Source organism: Hemicordylus capensis, chromosome 7 (assembly GCF_027244095.1).
Source record: "Hemicordylus capensis ecotype Gifberg chromosome 7, rHemCap1.1.pri, whole genome shotgun sequence".
Lineage (NCBI taxonomy): Eukaryota > Metazoa > Chordata > Lepidosauria > Squamata > Cordylidae > Hemicordylus > Hemicordylus capensis.
In genome coordinates this window covers 21,406,719-21,429,888 of record NC_069663.1, presented here as the reverse complement: position 1 = coordinate 21,429,888, position 23,170 = coordinate 21,406,719, and the positions used below count along the sequence as shown (strand labels likewise).

At 46.0% G+C, this 23,170-nt stretch overlaps 2 protein-coding genes across 4 annotated transcripts in view; one reads left to right on the top strand and one right to left on the bottom strand.

The window, feature by feature from the left end:
• Positions 1-11,520, top strand: part of LOC128333234 (myelin-associated glycoprotein-like) — a 38,374-nt gene extending 26,854 nt beyond the window's left edge. For all 3 annotated transcript variants that reach the window (XM_053268488.1, XM_053268487.1, XM_053268486.1), the window contains 7 exons: positions 686-1,066; positions 2,221-2,514; positions 4,083-4,355; positions 6,434-6,724; positions 8,187-8,286; positions 8,681-8,861; positions 10,661-11,520. In XM_053268488.1, the coding sequence (XP_053124463.1) occupies positions 686-1,066; positions 2,221-2,514; positions 4,083-4,355; positions 6,434-6,724; positions 8,187-8,286; positions 8,681-8,861; positions 10,661-10,804 (1,664 nt within the window). In that variant the 3' untranslated portion in view covers positions 10,805-11,520. The remainder of the gene's footprint in view (positions 1-685; positions 1,067-2,220; positions 2,515-4,082; positions 4,356-6,433; positions 6,725-8,186; positions 8,287-8,680; positions 8,862-10,660) is intronic.
• Positions 11,521-12,608: 1,088 nt separating this feature from the next.
• HAMP (hepcidin antimicrobial peptide) lies at positions 12,609-16,121 on the bottom strand. Its single transcript, XM_053267242.1, has 3 exons — positions 15,903-16,121; positions 14,261-14,335; positions 12,609-12,927 (listed from the first exon to the last, which is right to left on the bottom strand). The coding sequence occupies exons 1-3, from the start codon at positions 15,978-15,980 to the stop codon at positions 12,823-12,825; spliced, it is 258 nt and encodes an 85-aa protein (XP_053123217.1). The 5' UTR covers positions 15,981-16,121; the 3' UTR covers positions 12,609-12,822.
• Between the last annotated feature and the right edge of the window lie 7,049 nt (positions 16,122-23,170).

Sequence of the window (23,170 nt, the reverse complement as noted above, 5' to 3'; positions counted from 1 at the left end):
GCCACTGGAGGGATGCTGTGCTGGGGCTGGATAGGGCCAGTTGCTCTCCCCCTGCTAAAAACAAGAGAATCGCCAAGCAGAGGATAGAACTTTATCTTTAACACCAGACACAGACTGTAAGTTCAACTTGCAAAAGGAAAATCCTCATGAGGAGAGGGCATATGACAGACGTAAACTGCTTAATACTCATTCTCTCTGCCTAAGGAACCTTGGGAACTCTAGTCCTGGAAAGGGTCTTTCCATACTATAATTCCCAGGATTCTTTGAGGGAATCCTGACAGCAGAAGTCATATTAAGCTGGAGTCAGTGGGTCATGTGAATGTTTGCTTAGAGAACATGTACCCTGTGCCTTAAATGTTTTGCATCTGTGAAGGAGGCTGCCATAATCAGAACGGTCAGCTTGCAACCCGGAGATTGCAACCCGGAGATGACATTTCCGAATGCGCACGCCTGCAGAAGAAGTTGCCGCAGCTGGACCTTCAGCCCTATTCCTTCTCATGGCACAACTTCTCTCTCTCTCTCTCTCTCTCTCTCTCTCTCTCTCTCTCTCTCTCTCACACACACACACACACACACACACACACACACACACACACACACCGCATAAGCAATCTCCGGGTTGCATCCTGGCAACCTGACCAGCTTGTCAGCTCAGACTGGAACCTCCCCCCTCTCTTTTCTCCAGCTCTTTTCTCCAGCCCCGTCGCTGTAGCGTGGAGTTCCACACTGCCCAACTCGATCCAAGCCCTGAAGGGCTCCTGCGTGGTCATCCCTTGCTCTTTCACCTTCCCGGGTTCCCGGGATTCCTGGGGTGGCAAATTCAGCGTCGCTTGGTACCAATACCGGACACGAGGTTACCCTGAAATCTACAACAGCAAAAGCCCAAACAACGTTCTGCCCGACTACCAGGGGCGGACAGAGGTGCTGGGAGATCTCGAGATGGGCAACTGCACGCTCAGCATCCGTTCAGTGCGCATGGAGGACGCCATGAGCTACTACGTCTGGATCAACCCCGATTCCGTCAAGCACCGCTTCTATGATGTCACGGTCCGGGTGGAAGTTGCAGGTGAGGCAGACCGATCTCGGCATGGAGGCTACGGCTATGACGACTACAAACCTTGATATGCCAATTTATTTATGTATGTATATTAACCACCTTGGAGGCTTTGTTGAAAAGCGGTATATAAATCTGCGTCGTATTTGTATACCGCTTTCCCCCGCAAGAGTCCTCAAAAACCTGTTTTTGGTTTTTAGATGGTCTAAATTGTTTTAAGAGCTTAGTGTATGCTTTAACTTGTTTTATGTTATTGTTAACCGCCCAGAGATGAAAGTTTGGAGGGGGTGTGTGTGTGTACAAATTTGACACATACATCAATAAAAGTGGTATTGCTCGATCCACCGTCATCTTAGAAAGAGTTTGATTCTCCTCAGGAGCACAGGGAGGTTGGTGGCGGCCCGTGTGTGGCTGTTGCCACGGCCCCCTGGCCCCGCCCCTGCATCTGATGTCAGATGTGGGGGCTGGCTAGCCACACCCCCGTGTCTGACATCAGACTTGGGGGCGTGGTCTCCCTTCCAAATGGGGCCACGCGGCCCCGTTTGGAAGGGAGATCGGCCCACGCTGCATTGGGCGGCATGCACCTTGAAGGCAGGGAGAGCTGTTCTGACTTCACGGCCAAAGCGGGGCCCCGTTTGGGAGGCGCGGCCCCATTTGTGGGGGGGGATCGATCGGCCCCGCTGCGTTGGCAACAAGATCAGGAGCGGCTCTCCCTCGTTAAGGCAGGGAGAGTCACTCTGGCCGCGCTGCCAACACAGCGTAGGTCGATTTCAGTTCCAAATGGGGCTATGTGGCCTCATTTGGGACCGAAATAATGCCCCCCCCCGCATCTGACGTCAGATGTGGGGGGGGCGTGTCTGGGGCCATGCTTGCAGCCCCTGATTGGTGGCGGCCCGGGTTCTTTGTACCCGTTCGCCCAATGGTGGTTCCGCCCCTGAATCTCCCCCTGGTTATCTCATTTTGTAGGACATACCGGTGAATTTTATTTACTGTTTTTGCTGTCGGATCACCATCCAGGAGTAAGTTGAAAGCCCGATTCTGACATGATGCTGTACAAGTGTATAGATGTCTGTACATTTGAACACATGTTTGTGTGAATGACTATACCCGTGTTCATTTTAAAAGTGAACCTGGATACAGGCTCTTCAATGGTCTTTTCCTTCCAGACTCTCCAACCCCCCTCGAGCTGAGCGACCCGGGGATACTGACAGAAGGCGACGGAATCCTGGTCACATGCGCCATTCTGCACACGTGCCCGTTGTCCCCACCGACTTTTACGTGGAACCTTGTGGGAGGGAAGGCCACGACAAGCCAGGAACGTTTGGCAGGGGGATCGTGGCGGACAGTGTCAGGGTTTAACTATGTCCCTTCCCACAAGGACCATGGCAAATATCTCCAATGCACAGCCACATTTCCCAACCAACAGCAATCTCGCAGTGGTATCTACCTGCAGGTGAAATGTGAGTGTCTGAATCTGGGCTAGTGTGTGGGTGACACTTCAGTACAGGCTACCTTCCCTTCAAAACCTTGGCAAGAGCTGCTCTGTCTTGGCAGTGGTCTTGCACCTTGCACAGCTGCATGACAGACAGAAACCCAACAGGTACTGCCAGTTGCAACTGAGTAGGAAGGTGCACGGAATTCGCTCGAATCAATTTTACTTCGAATCGAATTTGAATTGATTCAAATTCGATTCGAACGCATCGATTCGAACTCAGTTTTTTTGTTTGTTTGTTCATTCGATTTTTAGACCGCCCTTACAAAATAGCTCAGGGCGGTTCACAAACATCAAAGACCCTTTAAAAAACTTTAAGAGCACTGGAAGGCCAGGCCGAACAGGTAGGTCTTTAGGGCTCTCCTAAATTCCAATAAAGAATTCAAATTACGGATTCATGCACATCCCTACAATTGAGGCCACCCATTTTAATTTTAAAGATTGTTTCCTCCAGCTATGCAAGAGGACTAGATAACGTGCTATTTTTATTTTTATTTTTAAATGAAGCCAAATATTTCCTCCATTTCGTCAAGAGCATATGAATAAGTCTGTGAAATGCATGCTTACTTGGAAACATGTTTCGTTGGATTTGGTGTGAATTGCTTGTGTGTAAATCTGCATAAATGAAGGATATGGTGCGTAAGTGCTGTAGCAGACCAGAGCTCTGCCTACAATCCTGGGGGAGACGCCAGCCCTGGGTTTGTGACAGTGTGGTAGCATAAAAGCATAGGCATGAAATAAGTTCTCCTGATGGAGATGAGACCAAAGGTCTATTTATTGACCTTCTGTCTTCAGCATTGGACAGCCAGGTGCCTAGCAGTGCTTGATGGCAACAGCTTTGCTATGTTGTTGGTCCCTTTCATCTGTCTTCAGAGGTATACTGTGACTCTGGACACAGAGGTTCCACTTAACTGTTAGCATGAAGGCTTTTCTACTTGGGCCATCCTGAATGCCTGTGAGATTATATGACTCCAGGTGCTGAAAAATTCTTATTTGAGGGTCAGCGGGGAGAGAGATGAAAGACTTTGCAGTACTCACGACCTAAAATAAAAAGACCAGTTTCTTGAAGGGGTGGACCAAAGGATAGTTGAGGAAGGAGATGAGGATCACAGGTGGCAGCAAGAATGAGGCCAATGGGTTAAAGCAGGGTTTCTCAACGTGTGGGTCCCCAGATGTTATTGGACTTCAACTCCCATAATCCCCAGCTCCAGTGGCCTTTGGTTGGGAATTATGGAAGTTGAAGTCCAATTACATCTGGGGACCCACACGTTGAGAATCCCTGGGTTAAAGGAAGCAGATTTAGGCTAGACATTAGGAAGAATGTCCTCATTGTAGGAGCTGTTTGCCAGTGGAACAATCTGCCTCATGCAGTGGTTTTCCATCCCAGAGATTTTTAAAAAGAGGCTGGGCAGTCATTAATCAAGGAGGTTGCCGTGGTTCCTGCACTGATTGGGGGGGACGGGGACTAGAAGATCTCTAAGGTCCCTGTCCAGCTCTGAAATTCTGTGATCCTATGAATCTGATTGTCTTTTCCAGATGTTCCAAAGAACACAGTGGTCTCTGTGGTGGGGACCCCAACTCTGAAAGAAGGAGATAGTGTAACCCTGCGCTGTAGCAGCCAGAGTAACCCCCCTGCCCTCAGTTACCGCTGGTTCTTTGGACCACGCAAGGCGCCGCTGCGAGGAGCAGGTACCGGACCCGAGGTGGTGCTGGAGGACGTCCGGAGGGACTCAGGACCATTTCACTGCGTTGCAGAGAATGATGTTGGAATGGGGGAAGATTCACCGCCTACCTACCTCAATGTGGAGTGTATGGGATAATTTAATTTCTTCTTTCCCACCGTTGCTATATTTATTTATATTTATGCTCTGCTCCTGCAGCTCGGAAGGGCTGGCAAATTCACACAAGATCACCAGCTTTTTAGTCTCACAGGGCTCCAGCAACTGGGTGACAGACAGAAACTCAACAGGTAGAGCTTTTGCTATTGCTGCAGCTGGGGAAGCTTAGTCTGCTGGATTTCTGCTCGTCAGGCACAAGCGAGTGAGGCAAGCTAAGGCACCAATACATAGTACCAACTTGGCATAAGGCTGCCAAGTTTTTACCGGTTCCTGATCTTATGCCTTTAACAGCAACATTGTCTTTGGACACTAGCAGGTAATTATGCTTAGTTCCCTGCCATGAAAAGCCTTACCTGCTGATTCCTGCATATCAAGCTGCTGTTAAAACAAAACAAAACAACAACAACAACAAAACAGGAGCAGTCCAGTTTGGGTCAGTTGGCAACCCTACTTAGAAAATTCACTGAAAGCATTGAACTTGAACAGGACAAACTGAGAAGGGCAGGGAAGCAGAATGCAGGCTTCTGCAGTTGCTACAGAAATCGTTCTTAAACGGGACAGAAAGGTTCTCTCCTTTTCTGGGCCAGAAACTGGCAACCTTTGTGAATGGTGATGGATTTGGGAAATTGATAGATATCTTGTCTCCTTAACAGGGCCAAGGCATGCTTTATTTTAATTTTATTTATTTACTTACTTATTTACATTTTATATCCCGCTCTTCCTCCAAGGAGCCCAGACATACTTAAGTTTCTCCTCACAACAACCCTGTGAAGTAGGTTAGGCTGAGAGAGAAGTGACTGGCCCAGAGTCACCCAGCTAGTATCATGGCTGAATGGGGATTTGAACTCGGGTCTCCCCGGTCCTAGTCCAGCACTCTAACCACTACACCACGCTGGCTTTCAAGATGACCTGAAAGAACACCTTGTCCCATACCCGCTACCCAGACCCTGAGACCCTCCTCAGGGACCCCCTGCCAAATGTCATGGGGCAGGTGGCTACTACGGAGAGGGCCTTTTCAGTGGTGGCACCCCATCTATGGAATAGCCTCCTCAGAGAGGGCTTGCCTGGCACCCTCACTATGTTCTTTTAGACTCCTGGCAAAGACTTTTTTGTCCATCCAGGCTTAAGAAGAACGGTTTGTTTTCTTTTCATTGTATTTTATTGGATTTTTTGGATTGTTTTACTTTGTTTTTGTCTATTTTATTCTATTGTTTCATTGTTTGGCTTTGTGAGCTGCCCAGAGAACAATTGTTATGGGTCGGCTATATAAATAAAGTAGTAAGTTAATGTTTCAATTAATTATTACTATTACTTCTGTATTTACCTGAATCCAAAACTAGGTCCCCCCGCCCAAGCTCTTTGATGTTAGAATGGAGGGGTCATCTTAAATTGAGAACCCTGTTCCTTTTGGGTAAATATAGGCACAACCTGTGTTCAACCTCTGTTTTTTCAGGGGGTTGTCTTGAATTCAGGACCGTCTTCTTTCCAGGTCTGTGGAGCATCCCCTGCTTCTCCCCACTGGCATGACTAGGTCCACGCAGAGGCCCATTGCACAGGCACGGCAGCCTCCAAAATGACTGCTGCACTGGGGAGAAGGCCTGAACGGGCTGAAGAACAGCCGAACGGGGCGATTGTTGAAGGCAGGAAAGCTGGCTGGGATGGGAGGGGAGGGAGAAACTGGCGCAGTCTGGTTCGGGTCCGAATTGGTTCGAACCAAACTGGACCAGCCGGTTCTGTGTACACCCCTACCCCCAGCTACGGTGTTCTATAGTCAGGGATGATGGGAATTGTAGTCCAACCACAGCTGGAAGGCCAAAGCCTCACAGCCCTGGCTTAAACGATGGCAGCAAAACATTGGCAGGACCCTTTTCCCGGGACAGAAACTGGCAACTCTTCTGATACAAGATAGCTCTGGGGAGGGAAAAGGCACATTTCGGGCACATTTCGTCACACTTTAAATGACAGTTTGGGGGTGGGCTGTGGGGGGGGGCAAGAGCTTGGATCGTGGCCGCAAACGCTGTCCTCGTACCCCTGTGCCCCTCCTTGCAGATAAGCCGGTCATCCTTCCGCAAGGGAACTGCACCGTGTCCAGGAATGGAGAGATGGTCACTTGCTACTGCGTGGCGGAAGGCAACCCGCTCCCGGGTATCGAGTGGCGCCTGTCCAACCGCACCGTCCCCGGGGACTTCAACAGCTCCGAGCTGCAGGCAACCTCGGCCTCCTGGGGACAGGCCGTCGTCGGGATGCTCAGCGGCCCGGCCTCCAGCCTGGCCAATGTGTCCTGCACGGCCACCAACCAGCACGGCCCCAGTCAAATTATGTTGCCCACCCTCCAAGCAGGTACGGCTAAAGTCCGACTGGGTGTCGTGGTTACGAGCGATGCAGAGTTGCCGAAGCTCAGCAGCTGTCCTGCATGCAGGAGGCCCCGGGTTCAGCCTCTGGCATCATCTCCAAGCAGGGCAGGGAAGGACTGCCACCTGAAACCTTGAAGAGAACGCTGCCAGTCCGTGCAGACAATAGTGAGCTGGATGGACCAAGGGTCTGACTCAGTAGGCGGCAGCTTCCTGTGTTTATGTATGTTTAACCGGGGTGGGCTCTGTCAGTTCTAAACTTATTCCATGTTCTCTATAGCTCAGCGGTAGGGCGTCTGATTTGCCCACCACTAACTGAGCCAAGAGGCACCTTTTTAATGTGGTGATTCTCTTTATTGAGCAGGGGGTGAGCAACTGGCCCTATCCATCCCCAGCACAGTACTTCCAGTGACTGTTGCTGGTGTCTGTCTTATGTTTCTTTTTTTAGATGGTGAGCCCTTTGGGGACAGGGAGCCATCTTTCTTTATGTATATTTCTCTATGTAAACTGCTTTGGAAAAGCAGTATATACATATCTGTCGTTATCGTAGGTCCCAGGTTCAATCCCTCACAGCATCTCCAGGCCTGAAGCTGTAAGTAGCCGCTGCCAGCCAAAGTAGGCAATACTGAGCTAGGTAGGCCAATGTCCTGACTCAGCATAAGGCAGCGCCATGTGTTCATTTTCCCTGGAGGGACATAGGTAGAGCATCTGCTTTGCATGCAGCCTCTCTGGCCTCTAGTTTGTGCCAATAAGCCCTGCATGCTGAAACTCTGCCTCTAAAGTCCAGATGTCTGTGGTGACACTCTGTGTATGCTCAGAGGCATCTTCTCCTTCAAGGAACTAAGCCCTGGGAATCTGGGAACCGAGTTCCAGACCAGATCCCTGGTGGTTTGTACTGTGGATGCATGCCAAAATATCTACCCTGCTGAATACATATATTTCTAGGTGATTTACAATAGATCCATGAATGCTGTCCTTGAAAAACAAACAATCAAAACATGGCATTATGAACCAAACATCCCAGAGTAACTAACCCAGCATTCATTGAAATGCTTAAATAAAACTGCACCCATCCATAGATACTGTTGCCACATTTTCCATTGATCCCTGCTTCTTTAACAGCAAGTTAAACAGAAGATATTGGAGTTGTTTTTATCTCCATGCCCATGAAATGCTTCAGCTGCTGTTAAAGACACAGGAAGAGGCCAGATCTCTGGTCAGTTGGCAACCCTAGTAATCTAAGTTTTCCGCTTTTTCTTTTTTAAGCATGGAAGCTCTGTACCATTTACAGCTACCTAGCAGGCATAATGTTTGACAGACCAGTCATGAAGGTGGTGCAGAATGCGGTGGGTGGGTGGAGCTTTACCTGTTGTGTTTTTGCCTGTCCACTGCTAAAGACACACTGTGGTCCAGACTTCAGGGTGGTGACCGCTCTGTGTCTCTGTTTGCAGGGGACACCATCCTACTGCTTATAGCATCTGGGGCTGCCGCTGGGGGCCTTCTTCTCTTTTCCGTGCTGGGAATTGTGATCTACAAAGTGTCAAAAAGCAGGTAAGAAAGCCAAAGGAATAATTCAGTCTTATCCACAGCAAGGTCAGCTCTGTTCTAACTAGATGCTGTTCTATAACCTGATTTATACTACAAAAAATGGCCTGTATCCCCACGTGCCTTAGAGACAGACCTCCTCCTCCTCCTCTACAGAGGGTTGCCAAATATTTTTGACCCCTGCTCCTCCGCCTTTAACAGCTTGGTCTGCGGACGTCAGAAGGTGATCATGCTTTTCTCTGTGCCCTGAAAGGTTTTGCCTGCAGATTGCTGGCCAGCAAGCTGCTATTAAAAGGCACAGGCACAGCTAGGCTGGCCTTTCCTGCTCAGTTGGCAACCCCACTTCTGCATCCTGTCTCAGCCGGTCCAAACACTTTCTTGATCATCCTTCTTCTATTAGGAAAAAGGAGGAGGGCCAAGAGGGCGAAGAAGAGGAAGACGACCCCACACTGTTTGTCACTGATGGCAACGGAGAGCGGAAGGTGTCTCTTAAAGCAGAGAAGCCGGCCAAAGCCAAGAAAGAGGAGCAATTCAACATGTACAGCAAGTCCAAAACAGGGAGGAATTCAGCCGCTGATAACGTAAGGGCAATACTGTACCCCATAGCTTATCTAGGGCAGGAAGCCTTCCGCCTTTTCAGCCCCCCAGCCTACCTTTACTTTATTTACAGTGGGACGACGTGACCAACCTGAGGTTCTTCAGGTGTTGTTGGATTACAACTCCCAACATCCCCTGCTGTGACTTGTGGTGGCTGGGGATGATGGGAATGGTAGTCCAGCAAATGCTGGAGCGCCTCTGGTTGGCCACTGCCCCTGTTCTACAGCCTACGAAAAGGCTCTGCTTTTAATTAGAGCTGGAATCTTCAGCCAATTTAAATTGCCTTTTTAATAGGCTAAAGAGGCATTCGCAATTCATTGGGCGACGTGGTCATGCAAATTGGCCATGCGCATGCGCGTTGGCCTCGAAAATGGCCACCGTGCGCGCTCACAGAGGGCTGAAACGGCCCCAAATGGGCCGGCGGGAGGAGGCTGGTGGCGAGAGGGGGAGACGCCGGAGACCCCCACCCCGTGGCTACCGCAGCACCCCCCAAATGCCACCGCTTTCCTTGCTGGGCGGTAAGTCATTTTTAAAAACTAAAAATTGAACACCCCTCGCCCTTGAACCAGGTCCGAACCGGTTCTAATTCGAACAGAACCAGGCCCTGTTCGAGGGGTACCAAAACTGAATATACTCGGTCCAGTTCAAATCTTGCTCGGATTCAAACCGAACCGGGCAAACCGGTTTTGTACACATCCCTCTAGGAGGAACATGTAGAGATTGAAGGAGTTGGGTATGTTTCGCCTGGAGAAGGGAAGACCCTGGGGAGATATGACAGCCCATCTTCAAATATCTGAAAGGTTGTCAGAGAGAAAGGAGGAATGGACAGGGCAGAACTAGGAGGACCAGGGGTCGAAATGACAAGAACACAGATTTAGATTTGTAAGAGCTGTTTGACCGTGGAACTGTCTGCCTCATGCCATGCTGACAGGCTCTCTTTCACTGGAGGTTTGCAGACAAAGGCGGGCAGCTTATCTGTCATAAGAACAGCCCTGCTGGATCAGGCCCAAGGCCCATCTAGTCCAGCATCCTTTTTCGCACAGTGGCCCACCAAATGCTTCTGGAAGCCACAGGCAGGAGTTGAGGGCATGCCCTCTCTCCTGCTGTTGCTCCCCTGCAACTGGTACTCAGAGGCATCCTGCCTCTGAGGTTGGAAGTGGCCTGTAGCCCTCTGACTAGTAGCCGATGATAGACCTCTCCTCCATGAAGTTATCCAACCCCTTCTTAAAGCCATCCAGGTTGTTGTCTGTCACCTCATCTTGTGGCAGAGAATTCCACAAGTGCATTATGAGTTGTGTGAAAAAGTACTTCCGTTTGTTGGGTCCTAGATTCCCCGGCAATCCATTTCATGGGATGACCCCTGGTTCTAGTGTTATGGGAGAGGGAGAAGAATTTCTCTCTCTCCATTTTCTCCACACCATGCCTGAATTTTATAGACCTCTATCATGTCTCCCCACAGCACAGTTTCCTGTGCTTAGCAGCAGACTGGACTAGATGAACCGCTAAGGTCCCTTCCTGCTCGAACATTCTATAAACCTAGAGAGGGCACGCACCACCTGTGTGACTGAGAGCAAAGGGGGAAAGAGCTCTCTGCTCTCTGCAGTTTTTATAAATATGTCAATCAAAAATAATTAACTCTAAATTTTTTTTAAAAACATGTTGCTCAGTTAAATGTTAGTTAAGAGCAGTTCTTCTAAAAATTGCAGGGGAGAACAGGCAGTCCTGCTTCATTCTGACACTGGTTGCTGCTGCTGGAACCTCACCTTGCCTCTTTTCTTCTTAGGATCTGAGCAGTCAGGCCTACGAGACCATGGAGATAGCAGAAGATTATGAGAATTTAGCCGCCGGCGGGTCTGCTGGGCTTTACGGAAACCTGAGCAACTGGCAGCCCACCCCAGGGACGGACCAAATCTACTCCAATGTCTGATCTGAGAGAGGGAGCGGAAAGAGGAGGCTGTCTGAATCTTTTCTATTTTAATAAGCGCGTGTGTAACTAGAAGCATTCCTATCTAGGGCAACGGGTGTGAACAGACGGAGGGCCGGGGAGGCATGTTGTCAAATTAGGATCCCTAAAACAAATAACTTTGCAGGGACCCCGGCTGCAAAAGTTACCTCCCAGAATGCCTTGGGGAGTATTATTAGCGCAAACCCTTGGAACTACCTGCCACAGGGAAATATTATTAGCTTTGATTCACAGGACTTCCTGCTATGAGGGATACGTCATGGGTATAGGACCCTGGCTTCCAGGATGTGGGGCAGGGCTGCTCAACTTTGGCCCTCCTGCTGATGTTGCCCTACAACTCCCATAATCCCTGGCTGTTGGCCACTGTGGCTGGGGATTGTGGGAGTTATAGTCCAAAAGCAGCTGGCGGGCCTAAGTTAAGCAAGCCTCTTGTGGGGGAATATTTATGTCATTGCACCCGTAAGCCTCCTTCCTGTGAGGAAGTATTATTGATCCTCACCTCTGGAAATCATTAATGATGTTAACCCCTGGGACTGTCTGCTGCAGGATGTGGAGGCGAGATGTATTAACACCCTTCTTCTTTTCTAAGACTGAGATCTTTCCTGCTGTGCTAAGCCCATTGTCCGTGAACTTTATTGTCAGACTTTCAAAGTATATGTCTCTATTTTTGTACTTTCAAACAGTCCCCGATTGCCTTTATTAATGTGGTTGATTTGGAGTCGGGGGGGCATTGGAGGGGGGAGAAATATGTCTTACTGAGAACTCTCCGAGAAAGCCTGGATTATATGTTGAAGAGTTCAAGTGAGTGCTGCAGCTCAGTGGAAGAGCATCTGCTTTGCATGCAGAAGGTCCCAGGTTCAATCCCTGGCAGCATCTCCAGTTAGGGCTGAGAGAGACTCCTGCCTGGAACCTTGGAGAGCTGCTGCCAGTCAGAGTAGGCAATACTGAAAAGCCTCGGAGAGCTGCTGCCAGTCAGAGCAGACAATACTGAAAAGCCTCAGAAAGCTGCTGCCAGTCAGAGTAGGCAATACTGAAAAGCCTCGGAGAGCTGCTGCCAGTCAGAGCAGGCAATACTGAAAAGCCTCGGAGAGCTGCTGCCAGTCAGAGTAGACGAAACTGAACTCGCTTGCAAGGGTCAATCCACCCCCAAAGGGCTGCTTCAGTGGGGGACACCAACTGCTGACACTCCAGTAATATACCACCTGAGGCGACCTCTTTACCTTGCCTTATGAAAGAGCCACCTCTACCCTTGAGAGTTATCAAACTTCTCTAGGGCTGACGGCAGCCATAGTGGTGGCAGGACCCCTCAGTGAACACCCCGGAGTAAAGGTGCCACTCGATATAGCCTGGATTTTGACGCAAATGGGGTGGATCCTGCTGAAGCAAGAGTCACCCCTTGAACCTCATGGAATTTGGACGAGATTAGCAAAAATCCTCCAGGCAAGGTCTGGCAGGCTTAGTGCGAGAGCCCGTTGTGGGGTGTGTGTGTGTGTGTGTGCGTGCGTGCGTGCTCACACGTTCAGTTTCCTGAATCTCCATCGGACAACATCCCAAGTACGATCCCTGCCTGAGGCCCCACCAGGAGTGACAATATGGGTCCCGGGTGGGGCAAACGCCCCGACTCTTATAACAAGGCAGTTTCAAAGCAGATTCCCCCCATCTCTGGAGAGGTCAGACACCGTGGGCAATTCTCAAGGGGAGTTCCTTTGCTAACCCACACACACATCCCCACTCATGAGACCCAAAGAACCACCATCTCCAGCCTGGCTTCCACGAGGTAAACATGTTTTAATTCCCAGTAACAAAAGAGAAAAAAATACAAATCAAAAAGTGCTCAACTAATAAATAAGAGGAGAATGAGGCAGGGGGAGCAGGGAGCAGGTAGGAGGCCAGAGGGAGGAGTCATGAGTGAGTGTGGCGTTCGGAGAGGGGGGCAGCAGCCCCATAACACTGCCATCGTCCGGGTGAGGTCTCCGCTCGCTTCATGTCCTACAGCAATAGCCGCACCCCTTGTTCTTACAGCAATTGCAGCAGTAGGTACAGATGGGGAAGTGGCTGTTGAAGCGCTTGGATCTCCGGAGCAGTGTCTGCAGAGGCAAAAAAAAAAAAGGAAAGAAAAAAGCCCTTTATTGATTGAAAGAACCATTTGCACCCCACTCCACAAGAGGCTTACAACAAAGCTACAAAATAGTGAACATTCAGACACAGAGAGGATGGAGGATGTTGCCAACAACTAATCAAAGCAATTGCTAATGGATCCAGGGAGGATTGCCGGTCTCATGGTAGCAGGCGTGACTTGACTTGTCCCCTTAGCTAAGCAGGGTCTGCCCTGGTTGCATTTGAATGGGAGACATGATGTGTGAGCACTGTCAGATATTCCCCTCAGGGGATGGAGACACTCTGGGAAGAGCATCTAGGTTCCCAGTTCCCTCCCTGGCAGCATCTCCAAGATAGGGCTGAGAGAGATTCCTGCCTGCAGCCTTGAAGAAGCCACTGCCAGTCTGTGAAGACAATACTGAGCTAGATAGACCAATGGCCTGACTCAGCAGAGGGCAGCTTTCTATATCCCTGTGGTCCGTTCTGCCATTTGATGCTGGTTGACCTGTGCTATCTCAGTACAGGGCAAACTGGATTCATAATGGATCAGGTAGGGCTGGTCACCTTTTTTATTTGTTTTCAAAGCTTCCAGAGTACCTTTGAGCATCACATTAAAATCATCATCATCTCCACTATTCAGAGGGAAACACACACACCCACACACACACACACACACACACACACACACACCACAAACAAGCTGATCTTGTGGCAGCAAGCATGACTTGTCCCCTTAGCTAAGCAGGGTCCACCCTGGTTGCATATGAATGGGAGACTAGAAGTGTGAGCACTGTAAGATATTCCCTTCAGGGGATGGGTCCGCTCTGGGAAGAGCATCTAAGTTCCAAGTTCCCTCCCTGACTTCTCCAAGGTAGGGCTGAGAGACACTCCTGCTTGCAACCTCGGAGAAGCTGCTGCCAGTCTGGGTAGACAATGCTGAGCTAGATACACCAATGGTCTGACTCAGTATATGGCAGCTTCCTATGTTCCTATAAAGATTGCTTCCCTGTCCCAAACGGGCTCATGGTCTGAGAGACACACACCACACTAGCAACAGCCACTGGAGATGCTGTGCTGCGTCAGAAACTGTTGCTCTTAGACCAAGACCAGAGAAGCCACCATTGCATCTTCCTTTGCCGCTGTGGGTTCCCCATAGGCTGCTGGACTACAGATCTCATTCTCATCTCCAGCCATAACGCCTGCTGTCAGAAGATAGTTGGGGCTGCAATCCCACAAACCAATGCCGACACACCCCATGTTGTTCTGCACCACACTGCCCCCTTGCTTCCATCCTTGAGTAATACAAGCAACAATAGTTCTCACCTGCAAGCCAGAGGTCTCTGCCAAAATCTCTGATTTTTGTGTTTCCAAGCGGGCAAGGTCTTTCTCAGCTTCTGTCTGCGGAAGAAAAGAGAAGAACCTTTGCAGTAGCTCTTTTTTTCTGAAGGAGAGGGGAACATCTTGCAACATTTCACAGTTTTAAAAGCTGGGGGAGAGTCCCCTGGAACTCCCATGCACATGATCCTAAGATGCACTGGGGACAAAAGGTGGCACAGGAATTTAACTAACAAACAACAGCCCATGCCACTTTAATGAAGGGTGCTTGGATGTGATCTAACCAGGGGTTCCACATTCCACAATGAGTGATATGGATTAATACTTATTTTTATTTATTATTAAAACTTTTATACCGCCCTTCCAAAAGGCTCAGGGCGGTTATATCCTCACTTCACTTGTAAGTATCTCTCCACTAGTGGAAAAGAATCCAGATCTCAACACTACCGAGTCTAACGGAGTGCTTAATTAATCAGTAAACTTTAGCATTTTTGTATAACACATTTGAAAAATGCTACCTGCTTTATCTCAGTCAATCCATCCATCAATCAATCATTTTTATTACAGTCCAAGACCAGCATAAGATAGCAAATTATGAAACATTACATTAAAATATAACAAATAGCAAAGCGATAAAAGCATATTACCTTGAAATTACTAGAGAGATACTATAAAACTACTACTGCTGCTCAAAATAGGTGTAGCAAGATAAGAAAAGGCAAAGCTATAAATCACTAAAATTATAAAATATAAAACAAATTACAAAGCGTTAGGAGCATATTATGTTAAAATTACTATGCCCAATAAACTATAAAACTACAGCTACAGCTCAAATTAGGCATAGCAAGATAAGGAGGGAGAGGCAAGACGATAAAATCACTAAGATTATATTCAAAATTGTCAGCATCTACCTTTCAAGGATATATAACATATTTGGGATATAAAAACAGGGCAGCTAAAATATATGGAATATAAAATAACTGGGGGTGCCAAGTAGAACAGTCAGTAGGTAGAAGCAATACAAGGCTGATACATGATTATGAACTGGTCTTACACACTACCATGTCTCACACACTACCATGTGTGTCTTACACACTACCATGTGTGTACCATGATCTTACACACTACCATGCAAAACTTGGCAGTATTGTACATGAAGGCCTGGTCTTCAGCCGAAAGCTTTATCTCAATATTCCTTGCCACCACCCTGTAAGGTAGCGATATTCTTCCACCATGTTGCAGATGGGGGAGGGAAACTGCGATAATGATGGCCCCTTCATGAGTTCATGGCTGAGGTAGGATTCGAACAAGGGTTTCCCCAGCTCCTACACTCAACAGCTACACTACAGGTATTAAAGGGACCTTAGCCCAATAGTAGAACATTTGCTTAGCATGCAGAAGGCCCCAGGTTCAATTCCCAGCATCAGGTAAGGCTGAGGAAAAATTTCTGCTGCTAACCCTGGAGAGCTAGCTGCTGCCAGTCAGTGTTGACAGCTCTGAGCTAGATGGACCAATGCTCTGACTCCGTGGGCAGCTTCCTTTGTTCCTAGTTAAGGGATAACTAACTGATACGACGTGATCTTGACTATGGTTCTTAGGTTGATTCTAACGTTCTATCTCAATTTCTCACCTGCATTTTGAAGGCACAGAGGTTTTTTGTGGCAGCACTGAGAAGAATGAAGATTATGGCGACCAGTTGGAGTTTCATCTTCCCTTCTTGCGATGGGTCCTGCCTGTCCTCTTTATTTCAGTCGGGGTTCTTGTTCAGCTCTTTCTGCTTTTCCTCTCGCTGGGATAGGCTCAAGTTCTGTGATACCCCAATGCACAAGACAGCTACCTTTATAGCCCAAAGAGTCCCTCCCCAGGTTGGAATCAGCCAATAACCTGGGTTCCAAAAAAGAACACATTTGGAGGTGATAACCTCTGAGCAAACAGGTCAATAAGCTTATCACATGTGATCAGAAACTTGTACTCCTACAACACACAGAAAATGCGCCAAAATTCCCAACTGATGTAACTTTGGGTTCCCGTATGACATTTTGCTGCTCCCTTTATGCCACATTCCTGAGCAGAAGAAATGAATGGTGAATGTCAGATGTTCAGCAGCCCACCGAGGTAACATGCTTTACTACGTAACACATTCTTTCACGGCTTTTGATCTTTCATACTTTCTGGGGCTTCCCCAAGGGTTCCAGCAGATTTACTGTAATTTTCTGACCTGACCTTGTTGTTTCAAAAAAGCAAGCAAACAAACAAAAACAGAACGGCAGATCAAAAATAAAGATGAAAAATAAAGCTTAAGAAGCAGAAATCCCCCAAGTTTTCTTCCAGTAAGTGAACCAAAAATCACAAACTTGGGGGAGGGGGATTGAGCTAATCTAGAATGGAAGCACAAGGAGGGAAGAAGGAAAACACTCTTTTAGGGAAATGCTGGGAAATCATTCTCGGAGCGTGTAGAAGCTGTAGGAAAAACAACTTCCAGATTTTAGTTTTGAAAGCGCCACCTTGAACAATTCTAGCTCAAACTGATTTCATCTTGTGAGTCAATAGGCAAGAAATGGTCCATTCGACCCAACAGAGCAATTATTACACTGGATACAATTATTGGGCAGTTAGTTCCATTTCCTGAATTTGCAGAGGTTAATTAGCTAACACCACAAAGTTGACTTCTTCTGGATCATTTTGTAGCATCCCAAGATATCATGTGTTTGCTTTTCTGAGGGCGGTGTGTCTTGTTTAAATTATTTTTCTTTCCTTTTTAGTTGAAAGGAATTGAAAAGTTCAATATACTGTTGATTAAAAATCAACAGCCTAAGTCCTACTAATGGGTGCAAAAACAATGTAATCGGGAGTAATCAAGTCATGGTGGATTTTAAACAGATATGAGATAATTCAGAGGAAGGTTTGAAAACAGTGGCTGATATCTAGACTGATTTATTCAAGAGTTACTGTAAAGGACTACTTCATTTCAATAGGACTTCTACTGAGTAATCTAGTCAGGATTTCAGGCAGTAATAAGTACAAAAATCCACAACACTAAAGATAACCTTATGTACATTGAAATAATAACCATATATAATTATGAACTTACATATACTTCTCAAAATTATTCTTAGAGCTTGTTCATGTACATTTCTATACAGTAGGATGACAAAGGTGACGAAAAGAACTATGGGTGTGCATGAAAGGCATTTTGCGTTCTGTTCCAAGTTTGGAACAGAACAAAAAATACGCGAAACATTCTATCAGAACAACTGGTCGAGCCAATTCTGATGGAACAGCCCTGTTCTGTTGGAACGGTTCGAGCCAGTTCTGCATGCCATTTTGGATTACAAAATGGCGGTTGGGTTGGAATGTTCCACTTTGGAATGGGTCTTTCCGTTCCAAGCGTAGAACAGGTCCCTGTTTTAGGGCTGTTCTGAGCTCGGAACACTCAAAATGGACCATTTTGAGGCAGAACGTTCCAATCTCGAAATGTTCTGCACATTCCTAAAAAGAAGCCTAATAGATGTCAACTGTAAGCTGGATTGGGTTGCATCTTAAGAAAGTTAGTCATGACATTGATTTTAATGGGATGCAATTTCGGCATGACAAATGTGCTTCACAAATGTGCTTCACATTAAGCCCCATGGGGCTTAATTATGACTAACTTTCTGGGGATATATAACCCACTATCCCTCATTTCAAGTCAATTGTCCAGACAAGTGAAGGATAATAAAACACAGAATTGGTGTGTGATAAAACACAGATGGATCATTCAAAGCTAAAAAGGGTCCAAATGATCCCTGAGGGACCCTGCCCCCCCAGGTACCAATAGCCTTCATTTAGTGGTGGCAGAGTGACTCTTTTGGGACCACTCACTCAACAGAAATGGCCCATGGAGGGCAATGTGTTAAGGGCCCCTTGAAACCTGGAACTAATCCTACCTACAGGTTATGAATTTCCTTTACTTTTGCTCTGAATTGGTAGGGGGACATTCTCAAGAAACTTGTCCCAGTCTGAATTTGTTTGCAAAAGTTCAGATGTTTATCCTTCTATTTGGTTTTCCTTAGTATACTTGATTATGGCTGTAAGAGATTACCAACTCATTTCTAACACTGTGTGTGTATGTGTGTGCACGCATGTGCATGTGTGTATAAGGGCTCACCTAATGTCAAATTTTGGAACGTAGCCAATGTGCTTAGAAACTGTGTTTGCATTTTCGGAATATGATCTCTCTCTGTATCCACCCGAGTTGGTTAGAAGACACGGCAGAGTTCTGTGTCCGAGGAGACTTTTTTCTTGCTGTGATCCTTTTAACATATGGGTATTTTCTGTTTAATATCCAATAACTAAATGACATAAGCACAGATATTTAGCATTAACCACAAAAGATATTGAAGAGTCTCATATAATTACAGTAGGTGAATCTTTTGCAGAAAAAAAGTAGCATGTCCCTATTCAGCTACTATACAATGAATTATTGGTCACTGAGTTTGAGTCACGTTCATCTGCAGATCTGTAATCTATGCAGATTGCAATCCTATCCACACATACTTAGGAGTCAGCCCAATTGAGCACAGTGGGACTTATTTCTGTTTTGTTATTAACAAAAGTCTCCCAAATCTTTCTTATTCATGCAGTACTATTCCTCTCCATTTCCACAGAGTTCCATTGCGTTCAACAGGGCTTACTCCCAAGTAAACAGATTACAGCAAGACTCGAGGGGGAGCTAACAGCATTTTAAAAGAATAAATGTTCTAAAATCACAATATTTCAGAATGCACTCCATGGCAGACAGTTTTCACCACTAATATATCAAGATTACAGAGAGATTACAGACGGCATGCGGGCAATTTGATTTCTGATTTTCATATCAATAGCAATTCTTTTAGAATCCATAACTTTCTGCATGTTGGATCCCAAATTATCCCTTGGGATGTTTGTTTGGAACTGGCACAAAGTTAATAGTTTTGTTGACTTTCCTTCCATGTCCAAGTAAACTATTGGGATTTGAAGTACCTTGTTTCTGAGGGTTCGTTTAGCGGCAAAGAGCTGATAATAATCGTATGTTCTCAGTCAGCCGGATAATACAGACAGTTGTGATTCTAAAGAGAATAAGAGTAAAATATCTGGACTAGACACTTCAGGTGTATTAGCCCAAAGAATCTGGTTTGTAACTTCATCAAAAAAATATACCTATTTTGTTCCAGGTATAACACACATAATATTTTCCCCAAGTGATCTCTCTTTTTAAATATTTTTTTTTAAAAAAATCAAAACAGCTGTTTAAATGTTTAGTCTTGTCCAGTTCTGGTACTCAAGTATCCATACATTTGGCGACTATTATATAGATCCACAGATTTATTCTTGGTTTTTGACTTAAACGAACACCTCAAGTTCCTGACCTTTCAGATATCAGACAATTTGGAGCAAACATTTGAAGTGCTTGCTCAGTGAATTAATGTGCATTTTAATCACTAGAAAATAGTTATTTTAGTTGAATGGATAATTAGCAAAATGTCTGTTATCTATGCTAGCTACAATATCAGAAAACAGATGCCCTGAATTAAAACCACTTGATTAGAGTGATCTAAAAATCAGCTGACTTGCATCTTAGAGCAGTTAGTGGTATTGCTAATTAAAAAAATAGGTAAACTAAACTAAAAAAATATATTTTCAGAGATTCATCATTTGCATTTTTAAAAAGCCGGAAGGAAAAAAGCTTCCCATAGCTGACCTATCAATTCTGGTATTAGACAGCCTGAATTGCTTTAATTCAAAATAGATCCATCTAACAGTTCTCAAAGAAGCAAAGTTAACTAGGGTATTATCCTGAGCAGTGGGTGAAACTTAACTGGGTAAATACTTTTCTAAAAATCATGTTGCTGATTCTAGTCATTCTGCTTGAAACGTTTTTAGATAGATTATTTTGCCAGTGCAGTTTTCCATGTTGACTCTTACAGGCGAAACCTCCAAATTTGCCCTGTGATTTTAATTTTGCACAAGTATATGTTGATACAATAAGGCGTCTGTTTTCTTACTTTTTTACAAAGCAAGTTTTGGATTTTGTAGCCTGTAAAATATGGATATTGCTCTATTTCTCTTACTCCAGCTTTGTGGAAAGTTGACAGCGAGGAATGGAAAACTGTGGTTCACTTTGAATAAGTGATTCTGAATAAGATCTGCTTAGCTTCCCCTTCCTCTGGTAAAAGTTACTAATTCCAGAAAAATTTGACTTATACAGAGACAGAGCAGTTAAAGATGATGTGAAATGTTGACATTCAAAAGGAAGTGGATATTTGATGTGCCCTTTTTTTATATTAACAACACTGAATTTTGTTTGTATATATTTTTTAATGTGATACATTGTTCATATTACTGTTTGTTTGAAATGAACAAGTGAAAAATATCGGGCTTTTAAAAAAATTCCCACCATGCTACAACCCTGACAAAAATGGTTAAGCTTGGAACAGAAGCTTCCTTTGGAACCCACAGAAGGGGAGGAGAACTGGTCTTGTGGTAGCAAGCATGAATTGCCCCCATTGCTAAGCAGGGTCCTCGCTGGTTTGCATTTGAATGGGAGATTCCATGTGAGCGCCGGGTGCGAGAGTGGCAGGCAGGGACTCCGCAAGACCGCAGAGAGGGGCCCATTTTGAAATCTCATCCCCAGGCCCACTCCAACCTTGCTATGCCTCAGGAAGCTTCTTCATTTATTTATTTTCCAACTGCAGCTTGTATCTGATGGATTTTTAGTTTTTTTTTAAAAAAATCCAGTCTAAATTGGGTTTAATTGACCTTTTAATAATTTCATTAAATTATACTTCCCCCCCTGCTTTGTTTTGAATTTTATACACTTTTGATTGATTTACACACTTTATTGTTCTGCTGTTGTTATAACATAACACCCCCCCCCCCGGCTGTATTGTAGTGAAGGGACAGGTTATACATACATTTTAAATAAAATAATTAAACTAAAATAGGACTTGCATTATTTATGATTAACTTGTCTCAATTGGTTTCAGCAGTATATCTTCTTAAGATTCTCTGGTGGACATCCTGCCCAAATTACCAATCGGAGTTACTCTAAGGGACTACTAAATTCCAATAGGACTTCCTTTAGTAAATGTAGTCAGGATGTCAGCTACTGTTTTGGATGCAACCTATTTATTATAAATAAGCTTACATATCCTCCTTTTGACAGTTTGAATGCACTGGACTGAGGCCTGGGCAACAATGTTTTGCGTTCTTATTTCCGACACAGACTGACTTGGGGACCTTGGGAGACTTCACGATATTCTGAAGGAGGTGCTTCCTCATCCCCAAGAGGCAAACTGCCCTCTGGGAACTCCCACTGGGAGCTACTTGGGGCAGAGACTCAAGGCCGGATTAAGCTAGTGTGGGGCTTGTAGCATATGTTATAAAGGGGCCCTAATTTTTTTTTTTTAATGCACATAAATATTAAAACATAAAATATTTACTTGCATAGTAAAGTAATTCAATTTTTGCATTTGCTATATTCTGGAGTATGGGAGACCAAGCCACAAACTCACACTTACTACAACAGTGAACATGTATATACCGTTTTTCAATCAAAATTCTCAAAGTGGTTTACATAGAAAAATAAAGAGTGGAGAGATGCTTCTCTGTCTCCAAAGGGCTCACACTCTAAAAAGAAAAATGTGGTAGGCACCAGCAACAGCCACTGGACAGATGCTGGGCCTTCTCTTAAAATGCACATTTAGCAGAAAAGGGATATTTCATCTAACATGGACCAAATAAAACAAGTAAAGTTTTAACTTTAATTCCCAGTTGGAAGCCGGGCGTGTGGGGCCCTCAAAAACGTGGGGCCCGTAGCAAATGCTACATTTGCTACTACGTTAATCCGCCTCTGCAGAGACTGCCTATCCATCAGGGTCTGTGCTGCCATATCTGAGTACAATGACACCCAATACATGATCTGTGTCTTTTGTGTGTGTGCGTGTCTTACGGGAAAATCTCCCCCCGACCTCAGCGGGTTGAGTTCAGTGACAGCAAGTCCCCTTCCAGGCAGAGAATGAGGGTCTTCTCTGCTAACACAGGGCTCTTTCGCACAAGTATTTGCTCAGTGCGTGTTTGCCTTTTCTCCACACTGCTCGCATCCCAGCAAGGATCTGGCTGGGCTCCAGCCACCCTGGCTCCTCTCGGTCGGCCAAGCACAGACCCAAAGGCGCCAGGCCACACACCTTCTCTTCCACGAAGGGCCGAGGACTTTGGCAGAATCACAGGAACACAGGAAGCTGCCGTATACTGAGTCAGACCATTGGTCCATCGAGCTCAGTATTGTCTACACAGACTGGCAGCGGCTTCTCCAAGGTTGCAGGCAGGAATCTCTCTCAGCCCTATCTGGGAGATGCCAGGGAGGGAACTTGGAACCTAGATACTCTTCCCAGAGCGGCTCCATCCCCTGAGGGGAATATCTTACAGTGCTCACACTTCTAGTCTCCCATTCATACGCAACCAGGGCGGACCCTGCTTAGCTAAGGGGGCAAGTCATGCTTGCTGCCACAAGACCAGCGCTCCTCTTTATAATCCATCCTGGTCACTCTCCGTTGAGCAAGGGAGTAGGAAAAGGGCGGGACCCAAACTAAAACAGGAAGCACTCTAGTACACAATACAAATTATTATTATTTATTTTAGCGACTAGGAAAAAGCTTCTGCAGAATTTCACAGGTCTTCTAGAAACGCACTTGCCTTCTCTTGCAAATTCTCCCCACCTTAGGAGAAACCACAGAAGTCACTTTGAATTTCAGTGCCATCCCTACTTGATTCATCTTATACCATTTATATCCTGCTTTGCTTCCATTGTGGATCTCAAGACAGTAGCAGTCAGGGCTGTACCATTTTGGCTCTCCAGCAGCTTTTGGACTACAACTCCCA